Raw genomic sequence first — 16,688 nt, 5'->3', positions numbered from 1 at the left:
TAACCAGCTGTTAACATGGTTTTAAGAATCTGTTTCATTTTCTACAAACTCACAGAAATATGACATCCGTTGAAACCTTACTGGCAATATTTTCACAGAAACCTCCTCTGAAATATATATATACATTCTCTGTAACTCTAGGTTTGTCTGTTATAGTGTGTAAAGAAAATTTGTTTTGTGATAAGACTTCCAACAGATTTAGCAGAAATAAATTAAAACAGGGAGTGAATGTTTCTGTTAATAACTTGAATAAATAGTCCTTCAAATGTTAACAAAGTCTTCTTTTGCGAGGAGGCTGACAGCTTTTAGAGGTCATCTTACTGGATTTTCCAGCCACACCTAAACCTGATCAACCAGAAAAGTCAAACAACATTGTTCTCCACTCTTTGAAGGTATTTATTTTCAGATGGATCTTTGTTTTGATGAAAACTCTGCTATGACATATTGGATTTGTAGAAAAATTATATTAATATTAGAAAAGCAACATTTACAATAAAACCCATAGAGATAGTTCAAATAGACAATGTATCTTACTCAGTGAAAGAGTGAAAAATTAAAAACAGGGCAGACAAGCTTAGATACAAACAATAACATATTTATTCACGCCTGTCACATAAAAACATCACAAACCCTTGGATCATAAAAAGTTTCAACATACACATAACCAAAACAGACTATTCCCAAACTAATTTTTTTTTGTGTTGTTTACAAAGTAAAAAACAGATACAGCTAAAGACACACCTACTAATGTTCATACAATATTCAGTACCCATAAATACATGTAATGAACATATAAAATGAAATTTGTTCTTAGGGTGTGGTTCTTATGATAAAGTTTTTAGCGCTGTCACTCCCAACCCAGCAGCACCAGTTCATCTGTCCCAGCCAGAGCCGGTTTAGACATAGCCTTTTCCAGACTGGGGAGCCGAGGCGTCGGATCTGGCGGCTGTGTACTCGGATCTGGCGGCCGCATTGTACTTTGCAGTGTAGGTATCCTCATTCTTGGGACAGTTGCTGCAAAGCATCCCCCCGCCGATCAGCATCAAGGCAGCCGCTCCCCAGCCGATGTAGAGCGCGGCCCCCAGCTCTCTCTTCTGGGACTGGACCAGCAGTGGGCTGTAAAAGTCCTGGATGATGGTGTGGGCCGTCCAGCAGACAGGGACGAGGCAGAGGATTGCAGCTATGATAAACATAACACCAGCAGCAATCCCCACCTTGATCTTTTTTTGCTCATCCTCTACACAGTTGGTGCACTTTCCCCCTGCTATGGAGAGCAGGATTGCAACGACGCCCACCAAGATGGAGATGATTGTGAGAGCACGGGCCGCCTGTAGGTCGGAGGAGAGCTCCAGCATGGAGTCGTAGACTTTGCACTGCATCTGGCCCGTGCTCTGGACCACACAGTTCATCCAGATACCTTCCCAGGTGGTCTGCGATGTGATAATGTTGCTGCCGATAAAAGCAGTGACCCTCCACATGGGAACGGCGCACACGATGATGACACCAATCCAGCCTATGATCCCCAGAGCAGAGCCCAGGATCTGGAATCCAGCTGAAACCATTGTGGGTAGATGATTCTGTCGAAAATGTTTTCCTTTGTGTCTTGAAAGCTGTGCTCCTTTGTCGTCAGACGAGTTTGCTGAATGGGACAGGATTCAGTGGGCAGCACATAAATAAGCCTTAAGGGGGAGGAGCTGTGGAGAAAAACAACACACCTGTTTGTGAGGTGTAAGTCCTCCCCCAGCAACTTCAACAAAACTTCAACCTGTTTATACTCTCTGAATCTAAACAAGTTTTATGAGTTTAGAAAAAACAAAAAAATAAAAAAAATAAACAGGCCCCTTCAAATGAAGGTCAATCTAAAAACTAGAACACATTTTAAACATCCCATTAAAAACTGATGGTAAGAAGAGATTTCATTGCTTGTTGTTTGTCCATTTCCTCCCCCTACCAGTCTCACCTGAAATGGCAGATGGGTGTTGAAACGTACTCAGGGACAGGTGACTCAGTGTTTCTTACATGAAAATATCTGCCGGAAACTCTACGGTCACCAAATATGGCCAGGCATTCAGGTCTGACTACACATTAAAATACCTTGAATGATGTACTGTTCAGATCACAACGCAATGAGGTCATTGTTATTTTTTTGGTGTAATGGATGTTTTGATCACATGTCCTGTCCTGATGGCACAATTTCTATAGTTGAAAAATTGTTATTCACTCCATGTGAGTTAATCACGTTTCAGAATTTTATCAGAGACCGATGTTGGTTGGTGCCTTTATGTATAGTTTGTCAGTCTTGACATAATTTGCTATGATAGAATGACAAAATTAGAATGTTATACTTATTGGGACTCCTGGTAACAATGTATAAAGACAAATACGATAAATTAATCTTTTAGTGTAGTAGTAGTCTCTCAATTTAATTTGGATGCTTTTATTTAGTGGGGAAAACATTAAAAGGCAAAACAAAATGTTCATTCAATCATAATATTAATCAAGTGGCACCTTTACGGTTCACATGAACAAAGTGAAACTGAGGATTTTCTTTAAAGTTAATCAGACTAGGAACGTTTATTGTAATGCCTTTTGTTTCCCAGGGGTATATACTGTATATGACGTGACACAGAGGTCCATTTCTCCTAATACACTCACTAAAATAGGTAAAACAAGAGAACAGTGTTTTTAAGTAAGGCAGATGTGTGTCAGTTTCTATGAATGAGGAAATGGCTTCAAATAAACTTTGAACGCTAAAGCTTTCCAATGAACACATTAAAACTGCTGTGACATTTAAAGCTAAAAAACAGACACTTGGACTTATCATAACCACAACAACCATGCATGACCTAACTCAAGTGAATACATTTTTTTAACTTTTTGAAAAATGAACCTTGTTTTACAGAATGGCCAACATAAACACTAATTCAAATTCATAATCAAGTGACAAAAGCAGTTTAAACTTTCACACACAGAACAGACAAAAGTTGAAGTAAAAACAGTATAAAGGGTCAACACAACTGCTGTTGTGGGACAGTTTGTTGAGAGAATGCCACTATTTGACTTTTAAATTAAGATACGTTTTTTTGGGCTGATTTTAATTCGTCGTTTCATGTTAACCAAACTTCAGCTATGGACCTTACTGTTAGTAGCTTTATTCTGTTTGTCTTAACTGAATATTACTCTAAGATAAATGAGCTCCTGAAATTGTGGTAAGGCATATTGCGTTACTTCCTGTTTTCTGTTGCTACGGTGTGGCTTGTGGTTTGATGTTCCAGCCTCTTTAAATTTTATCTTAAATCTCTTTGTTGAAATGTGCTCACGTGTTTCTAACACGTGAGCACATTTAAAACATATTTTCTGTTGCTGCACTTCACATTTGGGAACTCCTTGTATTTCACACAGTTTGCTTTTCTAGCCTAGCCTAGACTTAGCTACTATGGCTTCCTCCCCTATCCTTCCGTTAGCTTATCTATGTCTAAGTCAACCCCTCTCTGTTGTTCTCTGAGTCTGATGCTTAGTTTTTCCTCTGCCTCATTTAGTGATAATGGTACCTGTAATAAATGTAGTGTGTTTGTAGCTTTTCACTAAGCCCTTCTTCTCAGTTTTTAGATCAGTTCTCAGACTTATTATCTGAGTTAGTGATAAACACTAACAAGGTTATCATAGAGGGGGGTTTTAATATTGAATGTGATAATCTTAATATAGCTTTTAATACTATCCTAGATTCAATTGATTTTGCTCAAACTTTGCATAAACCGACACATTCCTGCTTTCATACTTTGGGCCTTGTGCTGGCATATGGCATTGATTGCAAATAATTAACAGTATTTCCTCACAACCCTGTCCTATCTGACCATTTTTAATAACCTTTGAGTTCAATTTCAACTGAGTTCTCCACCCCCAAAAGAAGGATTTCACTATTGTAGATCTTAATCAGATAATTCTGTATCAAACTTTAAATAGTCTGTCCTCCTTTTAAGATCCTCAGTATCACAGAAATGCCCAGTGGAGGGCAGCAACGTTATATCTTCTCCTTCACAAATTAATTCTTTTGTTGATGGTATCACTTCCTCATTGCGTTTTGTATTATATATCATAGCTCCTTTGAAAAAGAAGGTGATTATTTACAGGAACCTGGCTCCCTGGTTTAATCCAGAGCTACGTTCACTGAGGCACAATGATAAGAAATTGGAGAGAAAATGGCGCTCTACACATCTAGAGGAATCCTACCTAATCTGGAAAAACAACTGTTGTATAAAAAAGACCCTTCGTAGAGTTAGAGCTGCATATTTTTCATCATTAATAGAGGAGAATAAAAATAACCCCAGGTTTCTCTTTAGTGCAATTGCCAAACTTACCCACAGTCATAGCTCTGTTGATCTGTCCATTCCCTGAGCTCTCAGCAGTAATTCTTCATAAATAAAATTAATTCTATTAAAAATAAAATCACTGGCATCCTACCAAACATGATTACCTTGTCATCAGTAAGTGAGGCAACATTAAAGCAATCTTTAAAACCTGATCAGTGTTTGAACTGTTTAGACACAGTAGAGCTTTCTGAGTTATCTAAGATTTTTGCTTCATCTAAACCTTTGACTTGTATGTTTGACCCAATCCCAACCAAGTAATTTAAGGAAGTATCCCTTTGATAAATGCCCCCATTTTAGACATGATTAATCTATCCTTAGTTAATGGATATGTACCACAGGCTTTAAAAGTAGCTGTTATTTAAGCAACACTCTTGATCAAGATGACTTAATAAATTATATACCTCTATATAATCTTTTTTTCTTGTCCAAAATTGTTGAGAAAGTATTTGCTAATCAAGTATGTGAACATTTACAAAGTAATGACCAATTTGAAGAGTTTTAGTCAGGCTTCAGAGCTCATCATAGCACTGAAACAGCTCTGGTGAAGGTCACTAATGATATTCTCATGGCCCCAGATAATGGACTTGTGTCTATACTTGAATATACTGTAGGTATTAAGGGAAAAGCATTGGACAGGTTAAAATCTTATCTGTCTGGTGTGCTTTGGTGGCGCAGTGGTTAGCGCGCACAGCCCATGTATGGTCGAGGCCTTAGCCCTCAACGTGGCTGAAGCAGGTTTGACTCCGACCTGTCGTCCTTTGCCGCATGTCTCTCCCTGTCTCTCATACAACCTTTTGTCATGATGCAGACTGAAGGCTGCACTCTGAACATTTCTGGCTCCTTCCCCATTGCAGCTCTGATCGGGAACACCTGGCAGGCTGCAATCACCATGGACTCATTCCACCTGCTCACACCACTATATATACTCATCTTAGTCTCTTCCTGATCACCGGTTCGTCTGCAGTCTCCTGAACACCATGCCTGTCCTGTTCCCGTCTGCTCCGGTCTGTTCCCATCTGCCAGTTTCTGTACCCCTGCAACCTCCGTCTGGTAAAATGACTGGCTTTTTTCGTCCGCATCCTGCTGCTTCAATAAACTCTGGAAACCAGCTGTGTGTGTGTGTGTGTGTGTGTGTGTGTGTGTGTGTGTGTGTGTGTGTGTGTGTGTGTGTGTGTGTGTGTGTGTGTGTGCTGTGTTCTGGGTTCATTCAAGACAAATCATGACACCTTTCCGGTCAGCCTATTGTGCAAAAAAATGCCATTAGTGCCATAAAACCATGAAAAAAATCTTATCTGATTTCAGTTTGTGCATGTTTATATTAGATTTTCTTCAAACTTTTTTTTCCTTCAATCTTTATTCTTCTATTTAATACACTGCACAATAACCTGTGCAATAATCCTGTAAAGAAGTGACTGCTGTTGTTATTTATCTCACTACCTCACTGTTGCTCTTTACCTGGTACCACTTTAGGGTACAATGTCAGTACATATGTATATAAGTCACTGTAAATGTACATAAGTCATCCTAAATCTCTGCTTTATTTCGTTTTTGTATTTTTTTTTTTTTTATTCTCTTTTTATATCTTTTTTGATCCACTGTGTATATGTGGACACACTCTATATACCTTATGCACCTTTTCATCCTTTTGGCACCTTCTTTTGATTATTGATTATTGAGCCGATTTGTGACAAGTGAATTTCTCCACTGTGAGATCAATAAAGCTTATCTTATCTTATCTTAAACTTTACGGTCACTTGTGGAGTACCACAGGGTTCAGTCCTTGGGCCAATTCTCTTCACTATATATATGCTTCCAATTGGTAAAATTATCAGACAGCATGGGCTTAATTTCCGCTGTTATGCTGATGACAGTCAGCTATATTTATTCATAAATCCTGATAATTCCAATCAATTACAGGCATGTCCTGATGACATCAAAAGCTGGATGACTTTAAATGTTCTGCATTTAAATTCTGACAAGACAGAAGTTGTAATCTTTGGACCAGAGTCCTTAAAACTCTTAAAGGCATACTATGCAACATTTTTCAGTTAATTAATATGTTCCATATCGTTTTGGATGATTAAATGAGTCATTTCAGGTTGAACTAAGGTTTTCTCGGCCGCCCTGGTGGTCTGTGGGGGAAATACCGCACTTGCAATTGCAGGAGCCCTCGGCTCGCACCCACAGGCTCAGTAGTCTCGTGTGCATCGCGAGAGTCGGTCTTGCTTTACAGCGAGAACTGCTACACGCCCGCAGTGAAAGGTGTGCTCGTTGGTAGCACAGTGAAGATATTTGTGCAGTTATCATGGCGGAACCAGCGAGAAAACAGCGAAAGCCCATGTTGGAGCAGGCAAAAAAGAGGAAAAGGGCTCTGGACAGAGAGAGGAGTCGTACACGGGTGAACATAGAAGGCTGCAAGGCTGACGCGGACCTCGCGTTTCTGCTGATGCGATTGTAAGTAACATTGTAGGGTTTCCCTCACGCTACCGCCACGCCGACATTCCAAAAAAATAATAATAAAAAAATAAAACTAACTCGATATGCGCGCCGCTCCGCTCAGACAACCCCTGCCCCCCCCCCCCCCCCCCCCCCCCCCCCCCCCCCCCCGCTCCGCCGGTCAGCGGTGCAACGTTTGTCTACCCCCCCTTCCGCCGGTCGTCCCAAATTCATAGGGGAAACACAGCATTGGAATGGTTTCTCTCTCTCTCTGTGTGCATGTTCATACTTTCACTGTGTTAGTCATTGTTTGTACTGCCGTTTTTTCGACTTTTGTATTCGTTGTGTTCGCCTGTCTGCTAAGCTCAAAACAACCGCGCCTGGCTTGACGGACAAACCAGGAGAACAGCTGAGCATATTTACGACAGTGCACTTTTACTTTCGCCCTCTGGGGGGAGCCTCGCTGGAAAATCAACCCCGGTTGCATAGTATACCTTTAATCAATCACTTAATCTGGATGGCATTAAATTGGTCTCTGGTAATAAAGTAAAAAATCTTGGTGTTAGTTTTTACCAGGATATATTAATTAAATCCCATATTAAATAGGTTTCCAGGGTTTTCTTTTCTCACCTCTGGAATATTGTCAAAGTTAGAAATATTCTGTCCAGGGGTGATGTTGAAAAACGAGTCCATGCATTTATTATTTGAAGGCTGGACTATTGAAATTCCTTACTATGCGGAAGTCCACAAAATGCAGTTCAAAGTCTTCAGCTGATCCAAAATGCTGCAGCAAGAATTCTGAGGAAAATCAACAAGGGGGATTATATTTCTCCTATTTTAGCTTCCTTTCATTGGATTCCTGTTAAATCAAGAATAGGATTTAAAATTCTCCTTCCAACGTATAAATCCCTTAGTAATCAAGCTCCATCATATATCAAGATGATCCTAGAGCACTTCGCTCTCTTCTACTGGTGGTCTTTTAAAGTAGAATGGGAGGCAGATCTTTTAGTTGTCAGGCTCCTTTCCTGTGTAACCAACTCCCAGTTTTGGTCCGTGAGGCAGACACTGTCATGGTTTGGGTTGAGGGACCAAAGTGGCAGCAAGGCAAAAGAAGGCACATACTGGAAATAATAGTTTAATGAAGTCAACTCAATAAATAAACAACATAGCAACAGTGATCAAAAACAGGGCCAAAAAACAGAGTACGACAACAAACGACACCACCCAGAAGCAACACAAACCCGGAACTAAAATACAAAAGGGAATCAACGGAAAATGCTCAACACAGGCGAGAGGGATTAACAAATTAACACAACATCCAAGCATCATGAAAGACACCTTTCTACTCTTAAGACTAGACTTAAAACCTCACTGTTTGGTAAAGCTTATAGTTAGAGTCGCTCATGTTACCCTGAGCTATCTTTTTAGTTATGCTGCAATAGGCTTAGACTGCTGGAGAACATCAGGATCTATTTCTCTAACTCTGCTGAGTTCTCCTACTGTTCTCCAATTTGCATTGTTTGTTGTTATTTCAACTTTTAACTTTTTGTTCTCTCTCTTTTTTCTCTTCATAGTAGGTACAGCTGGTTTGACATTCTGTCATCTTCATCATTCAGGGAAGACAGATCATCCGGCATTACCATATGACATGGAAAGGATTCCTGGATCAATGTTTGCTTTTGTGTCTCTGCTCTGTCTTCTCTAACCCCCAGTCGGTCGAGACAGATGACCGTTCACACTGAGCCTGATTCTATTGGAGGGTTTCCTCCCTGTTAAAGGAGTTTTCCTCTCCACTGTCGCTTCATACATACTAAGTATGAGGGATTGCTGCAAAGCCATCAACTATGCAGACGACTTTCCACTGTGGCTCTACGCTCTTTGAGGAGGAGTGAATGCTATTTGTCAGGACTCAGTGCAATCTGCTGGGTTTCCTTAGATAGGAAACTTTTTCAACAATCTGTATGATTTGATTGAATTTTACTTTGTAAAGTGTCTTGAGATGAAATGTTATGAATTGGTGCTATATAAATAAAATTTAATTGAATTGAATACCTGGTGAGAAAATACAAAATAAATTGTTACTTATAGTCCATGTCATTCAAAAGAAAGTAATTAGATGTTACTCATTCAATGCTATGCCTGTAAAAGAAGTAACTGTGAGCCCACAGATATGGAAAATGTAGCTTACCATTTTAAACATTTCCTAGAAAGGAACAAAGCAAAAAAAAAAAAAAAAGTTACAGTTAAAGGAGATTCAATTTGAGAGAGACTCTGTGTGTTCTGTGAATAAAACTGAAGGCTGATTGTGTGAGAGATGTATCAGCCTACAAGAATGTCTGTTCATGGAACAGAACTGGAAAACAGCTTGAACTGCATTTGAAATTGCTTTGAATGGTGAGCAGCATCAAAGAGCAGTCTGTGCAATGATGGATGGGATAGCCAAGCTTTTAAACGCTGAAATCAAAGGGAAACTCTTGTTTGGCTCCTACTTTTGCTCTTCTCCTCTGTGACCAAAAGGAGGCACCATCTTCTACTTCAATCACTTGTCAGTCCTCTCTGTGTGCATTTGTTTCCTCCAGCACAACATGAATGAATATAATCTGCCATTGATCCACATAAAAGTATCAGTTTAGCCTCCCAGGAAAAGAGAGAGCTTAGATTTTAAAATATCTGTTGTGAAAGTTTTATTTCAGTCAGGTATTGTGAGCTGTTAAATTAAATTCACAAAACAAAGCAGATAAATATACTTTACAATAGGAGGATTTTCCAATGTTCTTGAAAGTGTATCATCACAAATATGTATCAGAAGGTTTAACTTACAAATGTGTTCTTATTTAAACTCCCTACCTTTTGTAAATAAAAAAATAAAAAAAAATACCCATCTAAAACTAACACTGTTGCTTTAAGGGAAATTATCAACCAGTGACCTAATAAATGCTGCCAGTGGAAATCCCCGTTTTTTTTCTTTTCTTTTCTTTTTTTTCACTTTTTCAAACTAAATCAAAATTATGTAGATTTAAATTAACACAGTTAAATAAGTGTATGGATGTGGGTAAAATTCCAAACATTTATTATTTTCATTTTTGTTATTTATGTTGCTTGAATAATGGGTGGAGCATGTTTATGAGCTCTGGTAAAGCCAAGTGTAACTGTCACAGATCACAAACCCATCTTTACAGCCTGAGAAAGAGCCTGTTATCTTTCATAGGACTTGAGAGGGTTTTTACAAGGTCTCATGCCCTAGTTTCATGTTTCTAACTTATAATCAGGATTTTGATTGGTAGTAGAATAGTCATAAAGTTTATATATAGTAACCCTGTGACTGTAAGCAGTACAGGTAAATTCATTTGGATTTGAATACCTCTTTTTAGTAAAATGCTTAAATGGGTTTGGAGGATTGTGGTCATGTAAATCAAATCGATAAAAAAAATGTTTTACCACCTGTAGACAAAAAAGAAAAACCTACCTATAGGTGCATACTTCGAACAACTCACTCTTTTACCATGCTGTGTTTTACTTATTTACAGAATAAGCTAATTCATTGAAAGTAAATGATTTATGATTTATAAATCAGTCTGTGTATATTGTAGATTTCCTTTTCTATCAGCACAATCCTGTTCAGGGTTGTGAAAAGCCGAAGCTTGGAATAGGTGGTCAGCATATATCACAGAGATAATATAAGAGACAACGGATGAAAAATAGCCTACGGGCTAATTGTCTGTAAATTGTTGCTGCTAAATAAATCAATAAAATAAAATAATTAAGGAGAAAGCCATTAAACTCCAGAGAAGCAAGAGGAAACCCAAAATATTTTGCTGAGTACAGGCACATTTCCTGCGTCTTCTACGACAAACGCCTTCTGTAAACTGAATAAATAAGGGAAAGAAAGAGAAGTGGATAAATGTTTGAGCATTGATTTAAAAACTCTTAACTGAACAGTTGTTTTAAAAAGGTCCTGTATGTTGGTGACTATTTCTCTAAGGTTTTTTGTTGTTGTTGTTTTTGTGAGTTATTAAATGATTATTTCTACAAACAGCTGACAGTTTGTTTAAAAAAACAGCAAATAATCATATGTTCTGTATTTAAGCAGAGGAAACCTACCTTTACCAGACAACACGTATGCATGTTGTTGAGAAAATTATTAAGAATAACAATTTTATTTAATGTGAAGCTGTTGTGTTTCATCCAGTTACTTGATAGATTCATTTGTTTCAGTTTTTACATATTTACTTTAAGTATATAGGGATACAGTAGTATAGCACAACACACCAGACTTTGTCTTTAAGTGTTTGTCTCCCACTTCTGTGTTTGAACTGCTAACTGAATAGCTTTTCTGCTGTCATCTGGACAATCTGATTTCATCAGCATTTCATACCTGTTCCTTCAGCACTTCCACTGTGCACCGGTAGGCATCCAGTCACCTTTCAGGGTGTATGTAGGTCACTGTGATCACTGCGATGCCAGCAGTTGCACGTTCGATTGCGCTATCTGAACTTTTCTTGGCCGTTTCCCAAACAGATAAGCTATTCATTCACCCAGTTTGCTCTAGAACATAGCCCATACACATATAGCTTTCCTTTTATTTTAGATTTTTGTGTCTGTGTGTATCACCATTGTGGGAGACTGGGAGGAGCTCGAAAATGGTCCGAGGCAAAAAAAAAAAAAAAAAAAAAAAGTCAACAAGGAAATGGTTGATCCCTGTGCTAACTGAAACTCAATTATATTTTCTTACGACAGATAAAGCCGCCCAGTGAAACTCACTACTGTAAATTTAGTTTCAGTATAAAATGTGGATGAGCTGAGAGTATCCATGATCAAATAAAAGATGTCTACAGATCATCCTATGAATGATTTCTATTGCACAACAAACACATCCCCATTTCTACACAGTCCTCCATCTACAATTCAAATTATTCAGCAGCTCACTTTATTCATTTAGAGAGACATTCAACTAAAGAGATCACATGATTGTCAGAGAAGCACGTCTGCACCAGTGCTCCGTGCTTTCTCCCCTTGCAAAACAAAAGTGTTTAATGAGTAACACAAAACTGTCAAGAGCCCTGAGAAGACATTTGTTTCTGCCAAGCTGGCAGCTATAAACACCACAAGCATGCAGTACATTCTCTGTGTGGTCAAAAATGCAAGAATAAATTGTGTCACAGATTTATTTGGGCAAATAAAAAAACGAGAGATCTCTTACTAAGTGTCATCACAGCTTGCATGCACGTTTCTTTTTAACTCTTACTTTATTTAAAGAAAAATCTCTAACTTTAACAGGCATGTAGCATAATCTTTAACAACCTTTGTGTTTGGGCCTTTATGTCACTACACTGATTTGTGGAATCGAGAAATAGCATGAGCCACAGACCACTGGGAAAACAGCCAAAAATCGCAAAAAAACAATGATGATTTTTAAGCGCAGAATCAACGCACCGGTTCAAAATATCCACCCAAGAAAAAAACATTGATAGCAGAGTCACTAGGTCAAATGCAAGTTTGTATGGTGAAGATTTAAAAGAGCAATAAGGAATACTGACACCTTGTGTTGCAAATCGGAACAATACACAACAATACACAACACCTTGACAGAGAACAACCATTTCTCAGCAGTGTGAAACCAACTGAATTTTTACTTTCCCAGGATAAGTATATGATGTTGTATTCTTTTCTATTTCTGGTCTACTTCTGTTACTGGCTTCCATGTTAGCAGGCTGCTGCTCTTTTGCCAAGATAAAATACCAAATACTGTGCTTTTTTTGGGGAATTCTGGGAGCTCTATTGGCTCAGGAACCTGGAAGTAAACACGGGCTACACTCTGCACTGAAGTAGTTCCGTATCATACTTCTAGGGCTCAATCTAAATACCCTTATAGAGCAAGGACTCTTTAGCCAAAGCAGAAGTGTGTCAGCGGTCACCATGATAAGTGCTGTCTGAATAGTGCAGTCAATAAGGAAGGAGGTAGGAAAAGTGGCCTGTATACTCCCTCCAGCAGCTAGTTTTGCCAAGGAATGCCACAACATCCCTTACCGCCAGTAAGAACCCTTAAGGCATCCCACAATCCTTTGTGTGACATGTCGTATCTGCAAAGCCCCCTCACGGAAATCAACAAAAAATATCCCGAGAGCAGAGAGCATGCTCTTTTTCGGAAGGCTATAGGCCCGGATCTGACTCGCATTGTTCTTGTGCGTTTCTGTCACGTAATTACGTCAGAGTTAAAGGCTGTCCGAATTCAGCACCGCAGTCCAAAGCTCCTTTCTCCAGTAAGAGTTCTTACTGCTGACCCCATGAACGGTCAATGAACAGGGTATTAAGGGTATTCAGATGGAGCCCCAGTTTGAAAGGAGAAAAAATGTGACTAAGACATTGTTGATGGGCAGGACCAATTGTTTCCATCCTGGGTGACAAGTGAGAATGATTTCGGTTGATTATGCTGTAAATTTCTTACTTATTGCTCCTTCAAATGCTGATATCTCCAGGGAATGGAGTATGGTATAGAGACTTATCACACACCGGAAAATGAAAAGTGCTTTGCACCAACCCCACTGTGCATGTGACTCAGTTGCTGCAGTGACCACTTTTTGTAACGGAAGAAAAGCTGAAAAAAAATTCAGTTAGCGTTTAAATGTAGATGAAGATGCTGTTGACATTTCTGCTCCAGTTTAGACCAGCATTGTCCTTCTGATGTGTGGGGGCACATATCAGCACGTTTCGTCCGCTAGAAAAAAAAAACATGCTGTGTATTAGCACACAGTGCTGTGATTATTTATTATGGCATGTCTCCTTTATGCCATGAAAATCAGTCCATGTTTTACTTGTGATGGTTTGATTGTACTACACTGATGGAGCTATCAATGCTACATATATTCTGAAGCGCTTTCTGTCACGTCACAGGAGATGATTTTTCTTACAAAAATCCTCAGGGTGGCCTGTTGGTCTGGCTGCTGACTTTACTGCTGGAGCTATGCATTGCAGCGAAACAATGAACAATGCTCTGTTGCCATCCCTCAGCCCCAGGTTGTTCCTCTCCTTTATACCTAGATTCTAATTGTTTGCAAGCAGTCGGCTGAACAAAAGGCAAATATTTTCCCTGATAGGTGTAAAACACATAATAAAACAGAACACATTTAACATGTTGCAGCTAATATTGAACAAGCTTCCTGTTCTGCATTGTAAAAATGCTGCCAAGTAAATGGAATTCATTGTATTGCCTTCAATATTATATAATAGTTTTATTCATTAAATTAGAATGAGCATTTAAATGAGGCAATTTCTTTTTAGAATAAAAGTACCCTGTGAAAACATCCTTAAAGCAGGTATTAAACAAACATTTTATTAAGCCCTCATTTCTGTTTTAGAAATGTTTTTTATTCATCTGATTTAACATATGAATCCTAAATGAATTAGCTGTAAGCAAGGAAATATCATTATTAATAGTAATAAGGGCTTGGAGCCATCAGTCTGTGTGTAAATAATCAAGATAATCTGTTTCACTTAGTGAACTAAGACTGAAACAAAATAATTTTTCAATTATTTTCTAATTTATTCAAAGTGACCGTAATATGCAGCTGTTGTTGGAAAATCCAAGAATTAAACTTATCTGAAACAAAGAAAACTCAGTCAAAGCCTTGCATCATAAATTATGTTGATGTAAATAAAGAAAAACCTCTTAAAAGACAAAGTACTCCTATCAGTCATATAATATGCTGTCCTCTGACTTTGGGAGAACTCTTAAGAATAAAGAAATCATGCTTCCATGTCTTTTTTTTTTTCATGTAACTGAGAGGTTAATGACTTTGTCAACATGACTGGCTGTCATAAGACTTTAGCCCAAATGATCAATGGAGTCCCTGTTGGCACTATTACAGCGTGACACTTCTTTATCTTGTGCACATGTGCATATCAGCACGCTTTAATATTACGCCAACACAGCTGCAACAAAACGGCCAACGAAGAAACAACGATAAGATAAAACCTGATAAAAAGCAGCCGAAGGTGATAATTGTCAATGTAGGAAGAAAACAAAAATTGGTTCAGACATATTAATTATACTGTACATAACCTTTTCTCTGCATGCTTGAAGATAACACATTACTGTTAGAAAAAAAAAACACTGACTATTGGTTTTGTGTATTTTTTTATTTTCTTAAAGTTCTTGACCTGCTTTCATTTCACTGATAGGCCGTTGGGCACGATACGATACCAGGAAAACCTCTGTAGGTTACGTCAACCTCCGTAAAGAACTTTATGTTGCAAATGATTGTATGAAAAGTGCTCTTTAAATAAAGACTGGATGATTGATTGATTCAAAACCGGCTTAAATCAAGGTACAGTGGGGAGCCATGCTGAGAAAAGTGAATGAGTCCAAGTGTCGTAACTGATATTAGGCCTTTGACTGAGAAGTAAACCCTTAATAGATAATAGCTGCCACTCCCACTGTTTGACCTGTGTTTCGAGGAATGAAGAAAATCAAACGAATGGGATGTAATTTTCTTAACCTGCAGTCAAGCCTCTGTAAAACTAAATCAGTATGAGGAAACTTAGTGAAGTCATGACACATGCTACAGCTCCATTTTATTTACACAAAACTTTAAAACTAATACATGTAGCATGACCTAACCGCTCTTATTTAAAACAGAAAAAAAGGTTATTCCTACTGCTTCTTTGCGTTATAACTGCAAGATATGCACTTTTGCCTCTTCAGGTTTTAGTGTTTTTATTTTGACAGTGTAACATCAAAACAAACTGTAGGTAATTCTGTAAAAGTTTTGATTTGGGTCACTTCACCGCTTTGCCATTTAGTACGTTTCGATACCTAATTTAGTTCTGGTACAGACATAAAGCATTTGCCATGGGATGTTTCAGTGTTAAATGTGCCTATGGGTTGAATTTAACCATGTGTTAAATGTGGGTGACTTTATCCACAATGGAGAGGTTAAATATCTGTGTTGGCAACATATATTTTAAATTAACTTTATATATTTTCTTCATAATCTACTGAGAGTAAATGCAGAATCGTTCCTATCAGTAAAAGGTCACTGATTCTTATTTTGGGTCTTCAGAACCAATGTCGTACAAAAACTGATAGGTCTAAATGATTAAACTTTGGGTTTTTACAATATTAACTTGTCAGAATATGTTAAATATGAACTACAATGCAATGGTTAAGCCCATCGTTATGAACAGGGTTACTTAGGGGGTCTAAATGATCATGTGTGGGTGTGAAATACGGGGTATGGATTGCTGAATAGGTGAATTAACCCGTGACCTAAATTATTTTCTGTTTATTCCCCTTTTTAAAGCTAAAGAGTATAAAAGTTCTGCACAGAAACCAGAGTTAAACAGCTAGAAAAAGCATTTTTAGACATTTGCAGTTGGCTATTAACTATGATTGTGCTGTGTGAAAGCGTGACCCGGTACATTTTTCACCCATGAAAATTGTAACATGTTGACAAGGCAATAAAGACATAATGTACAGCCAACGAACTCTGGGTAAAAACTGAAACGTACAAAATAAGGCACATAATAGGTGATTTAATATAGCCTGTACGATACTCCGTCCCCATGCAAACTGATACCCACACCTCAAACACTCACCATTTAATAAGCTTGTTTATGCATCCAAAACAGCTGCTTATGGACTCCCGTCAGCCACATAAAAAGCTCCACTCTGGTCACTTATTACCTACAGGGAGCAATAAAACAGACACGCCCGGAGCTACCATGGGCAAAAGGTTAAACCATAGAAACGTTCATCTGAAAAAGGAATGAAAAACAGCTCCAACACACCCAGGTGATAAAGGAGGCCAGGGCCCAGAAGGCCCCTGATTGGCTTGGTTTGACCAGTGAAGTCATCTCCTACTGTAGGAGGGCCAGGCCAGCTCA

At 38.5% G+C, this 16,688-nt stretch overlaps 1 protein-coding gene across 1 annotated transcript; it reads right to left on the bottom strand.

The window, feature by feature from the left end:
- Window positions 1-380: 380 nt before the first annotated feature.
- On the bottom strand, window positions 381-1,661 carry cldnb (claudin b). The gene has a single exon (XM_012852798.3). It carries the CDS (start codon window positions 1,560-1,562, stop codon window positions 897-899), a length of 666 nt encoding a protein of 221 aa, XP_012708252.2. The 5' UTR covers window positions 1,563-1,661; the 3' UTR covers window positions 381-896.
- Window positions 1,662-16,688: the final 15,027 nt, after the last annotated feature.

The sequence above is a fragment of the Fundulus heteroclitus genome, chromosome 11 (assembly GCF_011125445.2).
Source record: "Fundulus heteroclitus isolate FHET01 chromosome 11, MU-UCD_Fhet_4.1, whole genome shotgun sequence".
NCBI lineage: Eukaryota > Metazoa > Chordata > Actinopteri > Cyprinodontiformes > Fundulidae > Fundulus > Fundulus heteroclitus.
This window is presented reverse-complemented; position numbering and strand designations above follow the sequence as displayed.

Bases quoted from the DNA above. Each gene is read 5' to 3' on its own strand.
- cldnb (XM_012852798.3), bottom strand. From the start codon at position 1,562: ATGGTTTCAGCTGGATTCCAGATCCTGGGCTCTGCTCTGGGGATCATA.